This window comes from Daucus carota, chromosome 9 (genome assembly GCF_001625215.2).
Source record: "Daucus carota subsp. sativus chromosome 9, DH1 v3.0, whole genome shotgun sequence".
Classification (NCBI taxonomy): domain Eukaryota; kingdom Viridiplantae; phylum Streptophyta; class Magnoliopsida; order Apiales; family Apiaceae; genus Daucus; species Daucus carota.
Window position 1 is genome coordinate 10,796,410 of NC_030389.2, and position 18,177 is coordinate 10,814,586.

Consider the following 18,177-nt stretch of genomic DNA (forward strand, 5'->3'; position numbering starts at 1 on the left):
TTCAAGTATAAATTAATCGTTCTAAAACCTAAATATGAACCATAAAATAATAACGACAGTTTATTTACGTTCTAATTATTACTTTATTATGGGTTACCAAAATTATTCTTAAAAAGGAAAAAAGAAAAAAAAACGCTACTAAAGTGTTGTTTTAGTTTTAAAACGTAATTTTAAGTTGTTTTTTGGGTACAAAATGCAACTTCATCATAGGTTACCAATTTTTTTTTTATAAAAAAGAAGCAAAAGTGTCCAAACGCACTATTATGTTGCGTTTTGAATTTCATCAAGTAACGAAACACGATGTAACACGTCTCCGTGGTATCTTACGTGGTATCTTAGGACCATCTTTTTGGGTAATGTTATTTGGGGCATTTCAACGTTAAATTATGATATTGTGGGCCTTTTTTCATTCTGTATTGCACAATTGCACTAGTGATTGTGTATGTAGATTTTCGATGATGTTTAAAAATACGGATGCTGATATTATCCGTATCCGGATATATTCGACAGATACGGATACCGATTTTTTTTATTTTAAAATTCGTGATACAGATCCGGATTCGGATACGTTTTTAGTTTGCGAATTCGGATACGAATATGGGCAAATCCTTATCCGTTTGACACCCCTGCTCCAATATCACATTTTTTATATTTAAAAATATGACCAAATTCATATTGGTGGAATTTATAAATAGTTACAGACAATTGTTATTATATCATAATATTATATATATGATAATCAAAATTAATAATATAGCTGTCATTTTTAAAATATACATATATAGAAAAATTCACCGTATATCAAAATTGAATTCTTTACCTTAAAAAATAGACAAAACTTTCATAAAAGTTGATAGTAATAATTTACTGGATACAATAAAACAGACCAAACCAAACATACTCAATATTTCCCGTTTGGAGTAGGCTCTGAGGAGGATAAGATGTAAGCAACCATGTCCTTATTCAGAGAGTAAGGAGGTTGTTTCCGTAAAGACCCCAGCTTCGTGCACAATATACAAGATAGTGTGTGAGTTTGAGACAGTACTTTAGCCCATGGTATTATTCACACAGGACTTATCTGTAGAAAAAGCGATCATTAACCGGGAGAAAACGATTAATAGAAGACGCAATAATTGGTGACGGAGCCGGTTTCCATCTTAAATCGGAGCCACACGATTGGGTTTTTCGTATTCAGATATCCTCCTTGATGCCCCGTACAAATACTCGCAACCCATTCACCCACTTTCTCAAAACTTTTAACCCTGTCTTCATATATTTACCGGATACAGTATCAAGAATAAATTTTACAATCAATGGTAATGACAATTCACTTAACACAACATATGGAGGTTAAAATTTATTCAAAAGAATTCAAAACACAAAGACAGCACAACGCTATAAACGTTGTTAAACCAAATCCAATTAAATACACACCTAGATACCCAGAGAGAAACTCACTTCCAATCCCAGCCGTCCAATCTCAATCCAACGATCCACAACTTTTCACTCTCACACACAAATACACACACAAACCCGGCCGCCTCGCTCACATTTCTCCCCCAAATTATGCAACCATTCAATTTCAACGCCGGAAACGAAGCGCTCCGGTGCTTATCCATCGCCGAGAACCTCCTCAGCAGCCGCGACTTCGCCCAATGCAAACTCTACGCGACCCGGGCCCGAGAGTCCGACCCGAGAATGGAGCAATCGGAGCAGATGATCGCGATTGCGGATACGCTGATGGCGGCGGAGACTAGGCTGAGTAATCAGCAGATTGACTGGTACGGCGTGCTGAGAGTGGAGAGCAATTGCGGCGATTTGGAGCTTATGAGCTCGCAGTATCGGAGATTGTGTGTTTTGTTGAATCCGAGTAGAAATAGGTTTCCGTTTGCGGAGAATGCGTATAGGCTGGTGAATGAGGCGTGGATGGTGTTGTCGAATCCGTCGCGGAAGTTTGAGTTTGATTCGGTGATTAGAAATGCGAATTTTGGGTATAATTTTATACAGCAGCCTCCGGAGACCGGACCTGGACCGCAGCAACAGCAGCAGCAGCAGCACAATGGGAGTACGCATTATAGTTTTATACAGGAGCATAGCGAGCAGTTACAGAAGCAGCATCAGCAGCATTACGAGCAGCAGCAGTTTTTGCAGCCGTTTGGGGAGCAGCAGTTGTTTCCGAGTCAACGAGGTGAGTATGTGAATGAGGGGCAGCAGAATTGGCCGAATCAGGTGCAACAACAGGGGATGCATTGGTCGCAGGGGCAGGGACAGCCGCAGAATTTGCACTGGTCTCAGCAGCAGCAGCAACAACAGCAGACTTTGCCTTGGCAGAGTCAGCCGCAGCAGCTGTTAGGTCAGCGTTCGGCTACACCTCAGCCACAAGTTCTGCCTCAACAGCCGGAGCAGAATTGGCCTCAGCATCATCAGCAGCAGCAACAGCCTTTACCGTGGCATCAAGCTCGGCCGCAACAAGCATTAGGTGTTCCGCAACAGCAAATGCCTTTTCGCCAGTCTACACCTCCGGCTCAAGCTAGAGTGGAACCACCTCAGCCACAGGCTCAGCCCCCAACACAGCCTTTACCCTGGCATCATTCTCAGCCGCAACAGCAATCAGTTCGTCCTCTACCTCAGAAACCTCTGCGGCAGGCTACTCCCTCACCTCAACAGGCTTCGCGTCAGGCTACACCTCCTCCTCAGTCACACCAGCGACAAACACAGCTACTTTTGCCCAAGTCTCCCCCTCCGCGTCAACAACCTCTTTCCGATACACAACTATATCAGCAGCCAGAAGCACAACAGCCATTGCCTTGGCATCAATCTCAGCCGCAACAGCCATTGGCTCGTGCTGAACCTGAACTGCAAGAGGCTTTACATCAACCTACGCCACCACAAAAGCCTTGGCATCAATCTCAGCCGCAACAGCCATTGGCTCGTGCTGAACCTGAACTACAAGAGGCTTTACATCAACCTACACCACCACAAAAGCCTTGGCATCAATCTCAGCCGCAACAGCCATTGGCTCGTGCTGAACCTGAACTACAAAAGGCTTTACATCAACCTATGCCACCACAAAAGCCTTTGCATCAACCTACACCACCACCAAAGCCTTTGCATCAACCTACTCCACCACCAAAGCCTTTCCTTCAGGTTACACCCCCACAGCAGAACACTTTGCGTCAGCCTACGCCTCCACCAGAAATCCCATTACGCCAGCCCACACCTCCACCACAAAATCCATTACGACAGCCTACGCCTCCACCTAAGTTGCCTGTAACTCATCTATCAGTGCCTAAGCTTGAGCATCAACCTCAAGAACAACAGCCTATACCTTGGCATCAGTCTAAGCAACAAGCTTCAGCTATACATCAATTTCAACAGCCTCTATCCCGGTCCCCACCTCCACCTCAGCAACAACCACCAATTCCTCGTCCTGAACCGGCTTTACCAAAGGCACAACCTCCGCCACAGTCTACACTAAAGACTGTGGTGCAATCGCCTTCACCTAACACACATTCACCATTTCCGGGGTCTGAGAATCTGCAACACTCTCCACAATATCAGACACAAACACAATCCGAGCCACAGGTGCCATCACAGCCACTACCACAGCAGCAACCACAGCTACTGCCACAACAATTGCAGTCAGAATCACAGTCGCAGCCACAATCTCTGCCAGAGCCAGAGCCACAGCCAAAATCAAAATCGCGGCGGCAGTCACAGCGCAAGCCACAACCACAGCCAAAATTTCAGCCACAGCCACCACCACTGCCACAAACAGAGACATTGCAACCTCCGGCTGAATCTCAGGATTGTGGGGAAAATGGAAAGTTTCAGGTGGGACAACAGGGTACACATTTATCGGGAGAAAAAAGTGGAACTAATGATGGTAACCCACATATTGATGAATCTAGTTTTTGGACTGGGTGCCCATATTGCTATAATATGTATGAATATCCAGGGCGCTATGCTGAATTTACACTTCGATGCCAAAATTGTAAGAGGGCATTTCATGCTGCTAAGGTTTCTACCCCACCAGGGGCAGCTGAGGGTAAAGAAGCTTACTTTTGTTCTTGGGCTCTTTTCCCATTAGGGGTTTCTTCTGCATATATGGATCAATGTAAGGCAGCAGCCTCGACTTGGACGCCCATTTCAAACATGTTTGTTGTTCCTCAAGAGGAAAATCATTGTCATGGTGGAAAACGAAAGAATAAGAGGCCAAAAGGTCCATGGATTTATATTGATGATGATCAAGATAATGTTCAGGATGAACCTTTTAAAGAAGATTCTGATGATGAGGATTGGCACATCACTAAGAAGAAGAAGAAAGCTAAGAGCCCCAAGGGGAAGAGTTCGACATCTAAAAATGTCACGCAATCAAAAGTGGACAAGTCAAAAAAGGTTAAGGGGAGTAAAATTGGGAATTTACAACCTGTACATGCAGCACAAGAGGGTGAGGGTTTTGGGGTTCCTAATATGGAGGTTCCTAGTATGCCAGTTGGTGATCCTGGTAAGAAAGCATCAAGTGTTATTACAAGAAACCGACCAGGTGTAGTTTCAAAAGAAATGGGGAAGTTGGATCTGAATGTGGAGTTCAGCAATGAGGTTGAAGAGCCTGCTAAGGGAACAAACAGAGGCAGCACGGCAGAACAAGGGGCAGAAGATAATGCTGAAGGAACTGCTTTCTTTGATGGTCTTGATGAATTTTTGAATAGCCTACCAATTCTCTCAGTTGATGGTGACGACAAGGTAAAAGCTGGTTAGTGAAGTAAGCCTAGTACTGTAGCTTTTAGTACCGTATTCAGCTAGGTTGCTTAATTCATTTTGCGCAAGAGATTTCTCTGCTTATTATTAGCACATCTTATGTAATTTATACTTGGTAGTACTGTTGTTGATATAACTTTTAGCTGTTAGCGGATCATTCTATGCTATTCTCTCTTTGGGTGTTGACCTGCTTTAGCACATTTTGGACTTATAACGCCTAGAATTGCACTCCTCAATAAGTTGCTCATTTTGGTACTGACATCACACAGTTTTTTTTTCTGTTTTGTTGGAAAGGTATTGTGTGATTTAAGAATTCATTTTTTTATGCTAAAACAAGAAAAATGGGGGTTGAGCTTTCTTAGCTCACTTTGTGCTTGATACGCCCAGATAGCACTCCTCCTAAAGTTGGTCCATTTGGCTACTTAGGTCAGACATTTTTTTTTGTTTTGTTGAAAAGACATTCTTAGAATGCGTCTCTACACTAAAGCAAGAAACATGGGTGTTGGCGTTTTTAGAGACTTCAGACTTGTAACGCCCAAAATAACACTCCTCAAAAAATTAATCCCTTTTTGTAATGACATTGCACCTTAGCTTTTGTTTTCTTAAAGATGCATTATACAATTTAAGGATGTGTTTCTACAGTAACACAAAAACCCAACTTTCCTTCTGTGGTAAGCCTTTTAATAATAAGATCTGTAATCGGCACGCGGATAAAATGTGTGAACAGCCCTTACCGCGCACTTATTACATGCGTTTAAACGTGTATAAGATTTAAATGCACTAGGCGTAATTAGAAATGTGCACCAACTATTTATATAATGCAATAATATTTGTCGCCCCACCCCTATTTTTGTGCTATATTCTGGATGTGTAAATGATGACTATAATCTCGGCAGAGTGGAACAAGGTTCCACCTCATTGAGTATGGTAAAGCTGACTTCCCCACCCCCTCCCCTGTCTCTATGTAGAATTGTAGTTATATAAATTAAGAGGCCTTAACTTTTGCTAAAAATCTCACATAATTAGAGAATTATAACAAAAGCTATTTACAAAAAACTAACCTTATAAATAGCTAATTTATGGAAATTAGCTCATAATAACCATGCCTATGTCTGAATGATATGGGTTTTACTTTTATTAAATTGCTGCAATTATATGTGATGATATAACACTGATAAATGAAACATATTATCAATTATTTCATCTGATCCAGTTTTGATAAATTGAACATGCCAAGTATGGTAACATTAGTTATAGGCTTATAGCCTTCAATTTTGTATTAGTCTTCACCGTGCTTGCTGACATCATTAGGTCATTGACATATGGAGATTTCAGTTTGAGCATCATATTTATGATCAGCAACTGATACAAAACTAGATCTTAAAGCATCTCAACTAAATAAAACTCTACCGACCATTAATAATTTGAAACATTAATCTTTTTGTTTTGAACTATTCAGAACTTAAAGAATTTTGTCTTCAATTTCTTCTGGCTGCACAAATATTTAAATGTCCAGATAATTTTTGTAGAGAATGTCTATCATTTTATCATCCATATTAGCTGCAGAACTTGTCTGCTGTTCCTTCTTCCAAACCTCGCCTGTTTTAGTTGTACGCTGCCTAAAAATCCTTCCCCAAATAGCTGTTAGTGAAGTAAGCATAGTTTTGTTGGATTATATAAGTCTGTTTAAAGTGCAGCTGGTTCGTGAAATACTTTTGTGTAATAGTTTCTGTTTTGTCATTTTTATTTTTATTAATTCTAGAATTATATTATTATTATTATTATTGTTCTTGTTATTGGTTGTATTAAAATAACAATAATTATTATTATCAATTATTGTGTTATTTGTATGTTGTGGTTTCATCTTATACCATTACCTGTGCTGATGGTAAAAAAATTATCTATAAGGTTAATGTGTGAATTGTAAGAGAAGTGTGGGGAAGAAACATGTCAAAGATGGGAAATAACTGTGGGAAAACTTTAGAAGTTAGTGTCTCCACAATTCAGATCCCTGCTGCTGGTTTTGATCATATACATATATTAGTAGGCTAATATTCAAATGAGAACTACTTTAGCTAGAGAATCCTTTGTATCACTGTTCTGCACTTCTTGTATGTACCTGTCTTGGAAATTTATGGAAGTATAGAGCAGTGGTTTTCAGAGTTCTCTTCTTCTAGGGTCACAATGTATGGATTAACAAAATGTTATTTTTATTTGAATTGATGAGAACTGTTTATCTTTGTTATTGCTAGACTTCATTTCATAATTTACAAGTGATTACACCAATAAATTGTTTATTACTACTGCTTTACTAGTCATTAGTCTTTGTAATTTCAGTTTCTGAAACTTTATTGGTACATTATAAACTTAGGTATATATTGGTCAACAATTTTGTTATGGACCTTTTACATGAGCATAAATGACTCAGTACTTCTAATTGATAACACCCTATATATATATCTTAATAACTTAGTTTATCATGTTTCCCTACGTAACTTCCCAAGTCATATAAATCTGTGAGATGTATGCAATGTTGGCTGCTATCAGTCACAATTCTCTCAGTAGAAGATTCTCTGCTATGTTGTAGGAGGTCCTGCTAGAACAAAACACATTTTGAGTTTCAAGACACATATCTATCTTGATCTTGCCGTGATTCATCATTTACTCACTTATGTAGCATTTTTCCTAATCCTTGCCTAAATTGTATAGATTTACTATTGCGTTGTTCATGACATATTGATAATTTATTGCTAAGGGTTTTTTGCTAAATAATTTATTGCTAAGTTTATTTTGCTAAATAATCTATTGCTAAGTTACTTTTGGAATAAATTAACACTCTTGAAGTTGTAAATTGCTAGGTGTTCTAACTTGCGATCTGATTTTCTTTGGAAATCTGTAGTGAACTGTGTTGAATTTTGGTTTTTGGTTTGCTCAAATCTGTCACGTATAGAACATCACTCGAGTTCACATTTTGTTTCTTAGATTTGTGGTTTGTCTACCCTATCTGCTTGTGACTTATTATTTCCCCATCCCTCCCCCCAAAAAAAATTAGAACAAAATGATAGTTTTGATTTTTTGAATCTTTGGTTAATGCTTTGATGGTGTACACGAGTGTTGGGTTTCAAGCTAAATTTGAATCAAATGTATAACAGATTAACAGGTTTGATTTTATTCTGTTTAAATATGGGTTATAAGTTACCGTTCTTGCAGTCAATTACTTGAAATCAAAACACCTTGTTTGGTAAAAGGGACACACCTTCTTGTTTGGTAAAAATACATTAAGGGAGTACAAATTAGGACAATCTCACGGATTGTGGTTCCAGATACATGACCTTGTACCTGCCGGGCTATACATCAACCTGTCTGCTGCATAAGGTCTCTGAGTAGCCTATTTTTTACTACTGTGCAAGTTAATCATTTGTGAGAATAGATGATCTCTGCACCTTCTCCATTCCCCTTGTCGTCGTTACAGCTTCCACCTCTAACTCTATGGTCTCCGACCATCTTCTCCTCCAGCTCTCCTATTCTGTAATTAGACAACGTCAGGTATTGATCCGATTCAACACTTCCATGTCTCCCACTTTCTTCCTGCACATTCAACCTCGGTATATACAACAAACTTTGGTTCTCTTTCCTTTAACCTGAAAAACTGAATGAGAAGAAATTATTGATGGTCCATCTTGCGAACATCTTACAAGCTAGATTTCAAAAGTGTTCCATTACTTTCTTTAAATCTTCACTCGTGACCAGTTTCCTTTTCTTTAATGTAGCTTCTGGATTAGGCATAAAAAAAAAATCAACAAGTCCTCTGCTGTGTCGCTTTTGATTGCTTGCAAAACTTGAATTGAATTGACTGAATTGTGTACGCACTGCATCTTCAGATTCTTGATCCTCGATGTTTGCATACTCCATATTTTTCGTACTCTTCAATTTTTTTTTTCTTTCCCATAAACTCTTTGATTTCATCTCTTCCTTTTTGCTTTCCCCAACTCTTTGATTTCATCTCCAACAGGGGCTGGTACCTTATCACAAGGTATTTCTTCTCGACTATATCCGCAAGGTGCTTCTTGAATCGACAAATTCCGCATTTATAAATATTCTTGCAGAATCCAGAATGAACATAGTACTTTGGTTTTATCATTATCTAGTGGAGTTCCATACTTCCATCCGATATGGGGAGTGCGAGTCATTATCGAGTGAACTAGAAAAGTTAAGAATCAAAAACCAAAGACAGAGAAAAAGAGAGATTAAGAGCCAGAGAAGAAAATTGAGAAGAGAAATTTGCACATGTACGTATATATCTGTATGTATATACTGAGGAAAAAGACTTACGTTTAAATGGGAGTTGTGATGTTACTGGGTCTTAAATGAAACACTTATTATCGTCTTTTTTGTTATCAACGCCTTTTTCACTTTAGTAGCGCCTTTAATGCCTTTTGGACGATTTCAGAATCGCATTAAATTACTTGATTCGAATCGCACACCTTGCGCCTAAGCGCGAAGCGCCATTAATCGCGCCTTTATTAACCCTGGTTCCGCATCTCAAAATGAAGAATACCCGCCTGCTGGAGGATATTTACAGCAGGCTATACTAAATAGTATTTAACAAATTACATACATTTCTGTACATGGATAATCACCAATTCCTTTTAAGTGTTTGTAATCCACGAGCCCTGAATTGCCCTGAATTGGTTCAAATTTCGAATTATATGATTTACTCACATTCTTCAGAGTAAATACCTGATATTTGACTTATAACCTTTAAACAAAACACAATCAAGCATTTTCTTTTTGCTTGACCTTTCTCCAGTGTAGAAAGCTCCGACTTCTTGCAAAATAGTTGTTTCAAATTGCAAGACCATAGGTTGGACAAATAACTACAGTTACGTGTATATAAAAAAGTCAATAGATAAAAAAATTCAACATAAATACAAAGGGATGTTTCTTTTCCACAACTGTGAAGACGGACACAAATTCAGTAGCTGAACTTCGCAAGCTAAAGTTGAGATTTGAAACATTAAAGAAAGAAGCAAATCTTAGTAACACTAATAAAAGCAATATTTCTAGAAGTTAGAACATTAAGCTGAAAAAGAGTATACCAAGCTATGTTACCCTGACTACGACGCATATCCGAGTGTTGGACTCTAAAAATCTTAAAATTGGTAACACGGAGACACTTCCTATTTTTTTGGATACAGGTACGGGGACACCTCATATACGGATACCACATATACATTAACAAACAAGCATTAGAAGTAGATACCTTAACAAAATGTAACTATAAAGTTATGATCAAACACCAATTTGCAAGGAATATTTCAAATTAGGGATCTTCTATGCTTGTTTTTTTATTTTTGCTTCTTTCCTTTTTGCTTTTTTTCCCCTGGTTTACATTGTATATTACTATATTCAACTTAAATGTGGTTTTTTAGCTGATCAAAGTGTCCACAAGGATCAACACAGAACAAGTGCCGTGTCCGAGTGTCCAAGCATCAGACATGGATTACGACTGACTACCTAAACAAAAGAGTCGGAGTAACATAGATAGCAAGAAAGGTAAGAAATTTGAAACATATAATATGTTGCAAGTTTGAAACTTCTATATAAAAAAGCGAGAATATAGTAACCTTTTGATCAATTGAGAATATCACAACTACAAAGCCAGACATAAGAAACTCAAATATAAATTGATAATGCAAAGGTTTTAAACATTTACGAAGAAAATAATATACTGTTTGGATTCTACAAGTTGTAAAATCTTACCTTAGCAGAGATGTAAATCGCACTTCCACAGGCAGGATAAACACAGATGATAAGAATTAACAGATCCATAAATTGCTACCTCTATAGGTTCTTTCAGCTACACTTAATATACGACTATACGTGGTATATTAGTGGTTTAATGCTGTAACAGAATATAGTGAATACATTGGTTCAATGCTAATACATATAATTACTTGTGAACTGAGATGCAGTAACCATCTATCACACTACGTGAAGGCATCATAATGAGTCTACATATTTACGATTTGTCAATAATATCTAAGAAAGTTATAACTTTATTATATATTATTATATATTGTAAATAAAGTCAGAATAAATAGATGTGAGTATTCTCGTTCCTTTTGTCATGTTTTCTCAGACCATGGTTATTCAGACAATGCATTATATATCTGATACTGTCTCATGTGTGGTTATTTTCCTTGAAATAAGACACCATTTCACTTATTCTAAGAAACATGACGAGACCATCTTGTTAGTGTAGTGCCCAGAGTTCAACTAAACTTTACATCATCAAAATTATGGCCATGGAAAATTTACAGGTATGTATCATGTCTACAATTGTACCTTGGTTCAATGACTATATTAGCATCAAGAATTTAAGGTTTAAAGGGATCCTGTGAGGCTGCCAGGCAAGCTGCATCATTGCAGCTTGTGCACTTTTTTTTATGATATATTTTCATATATCTTGTGAGACCCGTTCAATCTTTATACCTAGAGAGCTATAAGCCTCGACTCCAGCTTCCGTGATATATTTAACCGCACATACACAGTAAACCAAGCCAGATACTAGCATCAAACTAAGAGTAAATCTTTAATAATTTATAAATTGAAACAAATAGTCTGTAAAAATTTATTGAACTTTATATTAATTCTTCAAAATACATAATCAGCAATAACCATAATTTATCTATATAGCACCGCGAAAACCAGACCAACCGCAGCACCAGCAACACACATATAAGCGACCCCGCGGACCCTCACAAAAAACACATTCAAATTTTTAGCAATTTGAAGAGTCAAAGTCAAAATTTGAAGCCTACCTTGATCCTCCATCTTCCTAAAGAAATTCATCGGCTTCAAAGACTGCCTCAACATAAATGCCAGTGAAAACGGAAGCCCAAACGCCAAAACACTCTGTATTGAAACCTCTGCAATCGCTGATTCTCGAGTAATATACGATATCCAAGCTCCCAAACCAAGATTAAACAAACCCAAAACAGCCAAAACTTTGCTCAAACTATAAATAGTCTTCATCATTGTTTCAAGAACTTCTCGGGTTTCATTTGCTAAAGCAGACACATCTCGCTCAACAGTTGGGCCAGTAATTTCCTGGTGCTTAAATCCAGCAAATTCATCCAAAACCTGATCTGGGTTTCGTGCATTTTCAGAATCCTCAACCAGGTTTTCAATTTTCTCAGAATCCTGATCTGGGTTTTGGGTTTCATCAGAATCTTGATCTGGGTTTTCAAGGGGTTTAGTTGACAAGAACCTAGGGCTTCCAATTAGGGAAAATTTCAAGATTTCATAATTTAGGGTTTTAGGGTTTATGCTTCTTAATTGTGGATAATTACTAAAACCATTTTGGGGGCAATTTGTGTATGATTTGCTGATACTGTGATTAAGTAGAATAGGTTCTTGATATTGGGTTGATTGGCCATAAAATCGAGGAAAATTGGAAAATTTAAAGTTAGGATTTAATGGGGTTTGGGGAGAAGTGAGATTTGGGAGATGGGTTTTGTGCAGACTGAAAAAGGTGGAGAGAGGGCTGTGTTTCAGAGATTTGGGGGCTAGTTTGCGAGAAATCGTGGCTGCCATTGATGCAAAAGAGAAAAGGGTTCAAGTTATCACCGAAGTCCGACGATGAGAAAGAAATAAAATGAAGTTAAATGATTTATTCATCTTGTTTACCTCACTTTTTGGGAATTTTATTTGCAAATTAACATTATTATTATTATTATTATTATTATTATTATTATTATTATTATTATTATTATTATTATTATTATTATTATTATTATTATTATTTTTATGAAGTAGGAGTAATTTATTTATCAGTATTGATATCTTTTCATCTTTATTAATATTGTTCATATATTTAGTTTATATTCTTTTAGTAGTTATCGTGGTCGTAAATATTTATATTACTCTATTATAAAATTGTTTTAATGTATATAAATTAAAATTATATCATATTTTATTTGAAAGTATTTATATTTTGACCGCACTGTGACCACATTTTTATGGTGGGTTTACGCGGTTTTTATGTTAAGTTTTATGTTAAGTGGAGTAGTTGCGAGTTGAAAATTTTATCAAATCCCATGCAAAGGTTGGTTCATGATTTAGAAAAAAAATCGTGCTACCCACACCACGAACACACTAATTAGGGTGAATGAAATGGAATGGATTGGAATGAGTGAAAATAAAAGCAAATAATCACTGGTAGAAGGGAAGACGAAAAATGAGTGAATGTAGATTGTGTATCATAATATTTGGGTAGAAAATAGGTATGATAAGAAATGGAGCAACGTGGAGGGTTTGAACTCTGGTTAAAGGTTAGGGCTGCTCATGGGTTATCCAACCCTCAATTGGATCGACCAAATCAACCCATCCAAAATTGTGGGTCAATTGAGTTGATTTTTGATCGGGCTGTTCATAATAGGTTGAGTCAAAGTTTATCTCTTAAAAACCTTAAATCAACCTAACCCGGTCCAATAACTTACGCCCAACCCATTTCATATATACTAGACTACCACAGTCCACAACCTGATTTAAAAAGTAGACTAACAATTATAATTAATAAATATTCTAGTTCCATGTGTTATAACTTATAAGTGATAAAACCCTAGTAGCCGCGCTCCTCCCCTCATCGATCCTTACCTCACTCCTTATTACTCCCTCTGGTCCTTATTATAAGGCGTTTGCAGTCTTTGCACATATATTAAGATTTTAAGAAAATTGAGAAAACACCTTGATTTCACTCATATTTAGATTGACAATATAATTAATGTTTAACTAGAAAATTGAACTAGGTTTAAATGAAGTTGACCGTGCATATATACATCTGTATACACATCTTCATCTACACCCAATACTCTTTTTATGTCATTTTAAAATTTTCATCTTCTTCCCTCCACTTCCCTCCAGTTTTTTCACCAAAATATAAACTTTCATATATTTCCCATCATTTTTATCTTATAAAATGATGAGTCTGGTGTTGTTCATACAAATACAAGAAAACACAGTAAGTATGAATATCTTTTATAATTTTGATTTAAACAATGAGCCAGATGGATTTATGTTTGATTTGAATAACCCTGCTGAGAGTGAAGTATATTTTATTGATCTTAATAATACTTTCAATTCTCAAGTGAATCCGGGTAATGTTTCTCCATCTATATCATTTGTTTGTTTTTTAAGTATTGATATATGCACATGTGTTTGTTTTACTGTAACTTTAATCATTCTTGTTTGCAGATGTAGAGTTTTCTTATGGAAATTCATCTCAAAATTCAAATCAAAACATCAGTAACAATGAGAATCCAGATGTTCAAAATCCAAATCAAGGGAACCTGTTTCCAAACCTTAATCAACATGCTTTTAATCTTAATGAAACACCATCATGTAAGTTTATTTTATTCCTTAAAATAATATGTACAATTTTTTTTCATCATACATCGTGTAAGTTTATTTTTTTTATTGTAGGATAGATGTAACATGAAAATATTTAGCTACTGCATTCTTACTTCAGATGTTGTGATACTTATTTTAAAGTTTCTCATTAACCTGCTACATATACATCTTGTATTAAAAAAAATTTTGACAATGCCACCGATAACACTCAAAAACTAAAATACACATATTTTTATCAAAACATGCTAGGAAAATAAATTTCCATCATCATATCAACAACTTGAGCTCCAGAATCTTTTTTTTCAGTCATGGATGGAGATAAATTCAGATCAATAGGATCAACCAAATCTTCCTTGATTTCACCTTCATCCTCCATGTACCTCTCACTTTCTGTCTTACTCATACCCAATACAAATGGAAAATAAATTTTATACATCATATAGATATGCTTGTTTGAAGTTTCTTCCATCCAAAGTTTTAACTTCTCAGGAGGAGATAACTCATTTAGATCCCACCCTGATTTTGTAGTGCGTGGCTTATTTTCTCTTGCCCTATTTTTGTCATCTTGATCACCAAACCCTTTCTTCATCACAGTATTTGTCACTGTATCATCATCACCATCTTCTTCAACACACATAAGATTCATCTTGATATATCTAAACTTATAAAGAGAAAAAGAGTGTATGGTATACGTATGTCACAAAAAAATAAAGGTTGATATTTATAAAAAAAAGATGAAAAAAAAAGGAGTCATATTTATGATAATTACGGACTTCTAACTTGACTCAAGAGAGTGGAATATAAATATACGTGTATCTGTAATAAATAAACCTAATTTTTATAAAAACGTCTTATATACTCGACCATATACATTTTTTTTAAACGCCTTATAATAAGGACCAAAGGGAGTAATAACTCACTCAATCTTTGCTCTATTTTTACTAATCCTCAATTAACTTCCAAGCTTATTTTCTTAATCTCTTTATTTTTTTTATTTCTAAGTGAAATATTTATCACTAATTGAAAGTTGTATCATTTACTCCTGATATCTTTTTTTCACTCAATCTGTTGTACATTCTTGTATATTCTAAAATCAAGTTTATTTCATTTATTTGATTGAGTATGACTGTATTATTTGAGTCATTTCTCCAAGTTATAAGTTGTGATGATTTAATATATATAGAGATATCAATTATGACCTATATGATTTGTAAGTTGTGTCTTGATTTAAATTGTTTATTTGTTGTTCATATTTCTATATTAGTAAACTGCTAGCTTGTTATTATAAAATTTTGTTTTAATTATTATCTTTTATATTTTTAGGGTTCGAAAAATGGAAACAATATTTCCTGTAATTGGTTCCGTTCAACAAATTCCTCCGGTGGCCCTAAATACCACTAAAAATCAAAACGCTTCCCAAAATTTACTCTGCTCAAAAAATTTCTCCAGAAACCCCAACCCCCGATGATCCAACGATTACTAATGGTGAACTCAAATCTCCCAAAAAAGAAAATAATGATGATAACCCACTTACAACCATAAGAAAACCTACTAGAACTTTAGACATGTGGGATCATTTTACTAAAATAAAGGGTGGAAATCTAATGGACCCTAGGGTGCACACATAACTATTGTGGAGCGAACTATGCTTGTCATAGTACAAGAGTTGGAACAGGTAGTTTACGGGTTCATTAGAAGAAATTCAAGAAGTATCCAAGAAATATGGTTAAGAGGAAGCAAAGGGTGCTTAGCTTTAAACGTTGAATCAAAGGAGAGAAACATCTATTGAGGGCTACATTTAACAAAGTGAGATATCAAAATGTCTTGGCTAAATTTGTGGTGAAGGACGAACAAATCCTTAACGTTGTGGAAGGGGAGGGTCTTAAAGATTTAATGAATGAATTATAACCAGTGTTGTAAAAAGCACATTAAGCGGCCGCCTAAGCGGAATCGGTCCTAAAACGCCTCAATTTTGCATTAAGCGGGTTCTTAAGCGTTTTTGAAAATTAAGCGAACTATTAAGCGGATTAAGCGGTACCTAAGCGGTCAAAATGATTTTGACTTGCTAATTTTTCAGTTTTAAAATATTTTTTTATATAATATAACTATAATTATATTAAAAAATTAAAAAATATATATTTTATTAAAAATTTAAATTCTTACCACAATATAATATTATTTTTGAATATATTAATATTATAATTAAATATTTAATTATATGTTATTTATCCGCTTATTGGTCCGCTTAAGATTCCCCTTAAGCTTCCGCTTTATCGCTTAAGCGCTAAAAGGTCCTTCCATCGCCTAGAGCCGATTTGCGCTTTTCACAACACTGGTTATAACCTAGGTTTGTTGTTCCTAGTTATATGACTATTACTAAGGACATTTACACGCTGTTTTGTAATGAGAAATCAAAATGTTGAAAGAATAGATAGCCTTGATCAAAAAGTTTGTCTAAAAACCGATTGTTGGATGGTCAAAAGGTTAGCTAAACAACCGAATGTTGGACATCCCGAACCCAAATATCCAACATGTGCCTCACTGCATATTACATCAATTCTGACTAGAATTTGCATAAAAGGATAAACAACTTTTGTCAAGGTTCAAATCATAAAGGCGAGATGATTGTAAAGGTGATCAAGGGCTGTTTGCGTGAATGAGGGATTCAAAAAGACTTTTCAGTTACACTTGAAAACGCATCAACCAATGATGTAGTAATTGGTTTCATAATTAAGGAGGAGGGTAAATGCTTGGAAAATTGTTGTCTTGATGGTGAATATATCCATGTTAGATGTGGTGCTCACATCATAGACTTGATTATCAATGATAGATTAACGAAGTTGCATGATTCAATAACTTCGATCCATAATTTTGTAAGGTACATTCGATCTTCTCCACCTAGGCAACTAAAATTCTGATGTTATGTGGAGAATGAAAGAATTAATTACAGGGGGGACTGGTTTTGTACGTGCCTACAAGGTGGAATAGCACGTATATGATGTTAGATTTAGCTCTTAATTTTGAAAAATTATTTAAAAGGTATGAGGAGGAGGACAAAATATTTTTGAGCCACTTTATGCAAAAAGAGAATAATGAAAAGAGGATTGGACCGGTAACATCTACTAACCGGGAGTCGGTAGCCGTGTTTATAAAGTTTATGTCCACCTTTTATCAATTTACGTTGAAGTTTAGTGAAACTTTGCACGTAACTTCAAATAACTTCTATTATGAAATCTGTGAGACTCATACTCAGCTGGCTGAATTAACTGATCAGGATCATACCTTGTTGTCTACCATGACCGTCAGCAAGATGATAAAGTATAATAAATACTGGAAAAATGTAGACATTTTTCTTGATCCCGGGTACAAAATGAAGTATTTGAGATACTGTTTTTAATCCATCTATGTTGCTGAGACAGTAGCATTGTCGTGAAGGTGGAGTCAATTTTGCAACGGTCGTATGCTTGTTATAATACTGGAATGGAAGGTGTATGTACTAAGGTTATATTTAACTATCTACTCTTTTTATATTTAATTTTGACTATCATACCTGTAAAACGATCGCTTCTCGAGATTAAACGGATTACAATGTCATCGCAAAAGAAAGACATCACTAGGGAGTAAGAAACTAAGCAAGAGAATTATCAACAGAGGAGAGAAGACAGAGAAAGGGTGTGAAGGCTACGTATTTTTGAGATAATTAACCATAATGACTTATGTGAATCTGTATAGGTGTAGAGAGACTTGTGTGCTATTATTCAGATTAAGATATACACCATATAATGATTTTCGCTACTAAAAAAATTATATCTGGATCATCTTATTACATCCATCCGTTAGTCATAATATTCAAAATATGATTTAACAACGATTGATATCGTTACAACTCAAATATTTAGGAATTAGGATACGGGGTTGGGGCATTACAATCCCGAGCTTTCCCATTCTTCTAGTCCAAAACACTGTTCGAGCCCAGCGTGGTGAATTATGCGTACAGATACG

General features: G+C 36.0%; 2 protein-coding genes across 3 annotated transcripts; one reads left to right on the top strand and one right to left on the bottom strand.

Annotated features, from left to right (window-relative positions):
* The first annotated feature begins 1,381 nt into the window (after positions 1 to 1,381).
* On the top strand, positions 1,382 to 4,947 carry LOC108202702 (uncharacterized). 2 transcript variants are annotated; one of them, XM_064084950.1, is made up of 2 exons: positions 1,382 to 3,088; positions 3,119 to 4,947. In XM_064084950.1, the coding sequence occupies exons 1-2, from the start codon at positions 1,567 to 1,569 to the stop codon at positions 4,759 to 4,761; spliced, it is 3,165 nt and encodes a 1,054-aa protein (XP_063941020.1). In that variant the 5' UTR covers positions 1,382 to 1,566; the 3' UTR covers positions 4,762 to 4,947. The 2 variants fall into 2 exon arrangements, with proteins under 2 accessions (XP_063941020.1, XP_017226706.2); XM_017371217.2 differs by having other exon boundaries at positions 1,383 to 4,947.
* A 6,385-nt stretch (positions 4,948 to 11,332) lies between these two features.
* On the bottom strand, positions 11,333 to 12,428 carry LOC108200649 (uncharacterized). The gene has a single exon (XM_017368870.2). It carries the CDS (start codon positions 12,358 to 12,360, stop codon positions 11,449 to 11,451), a length of 912 nt encoding a protein of 303 aa, XP_017224359.1. The 5' UTR covers positions 12,361 to 12,428; the 3' UTR covers positions 11,333 to 11,448.
* Between the last annotated feature and the right edge of the window lie 5,749 nt (positions 12,429 to 18,177).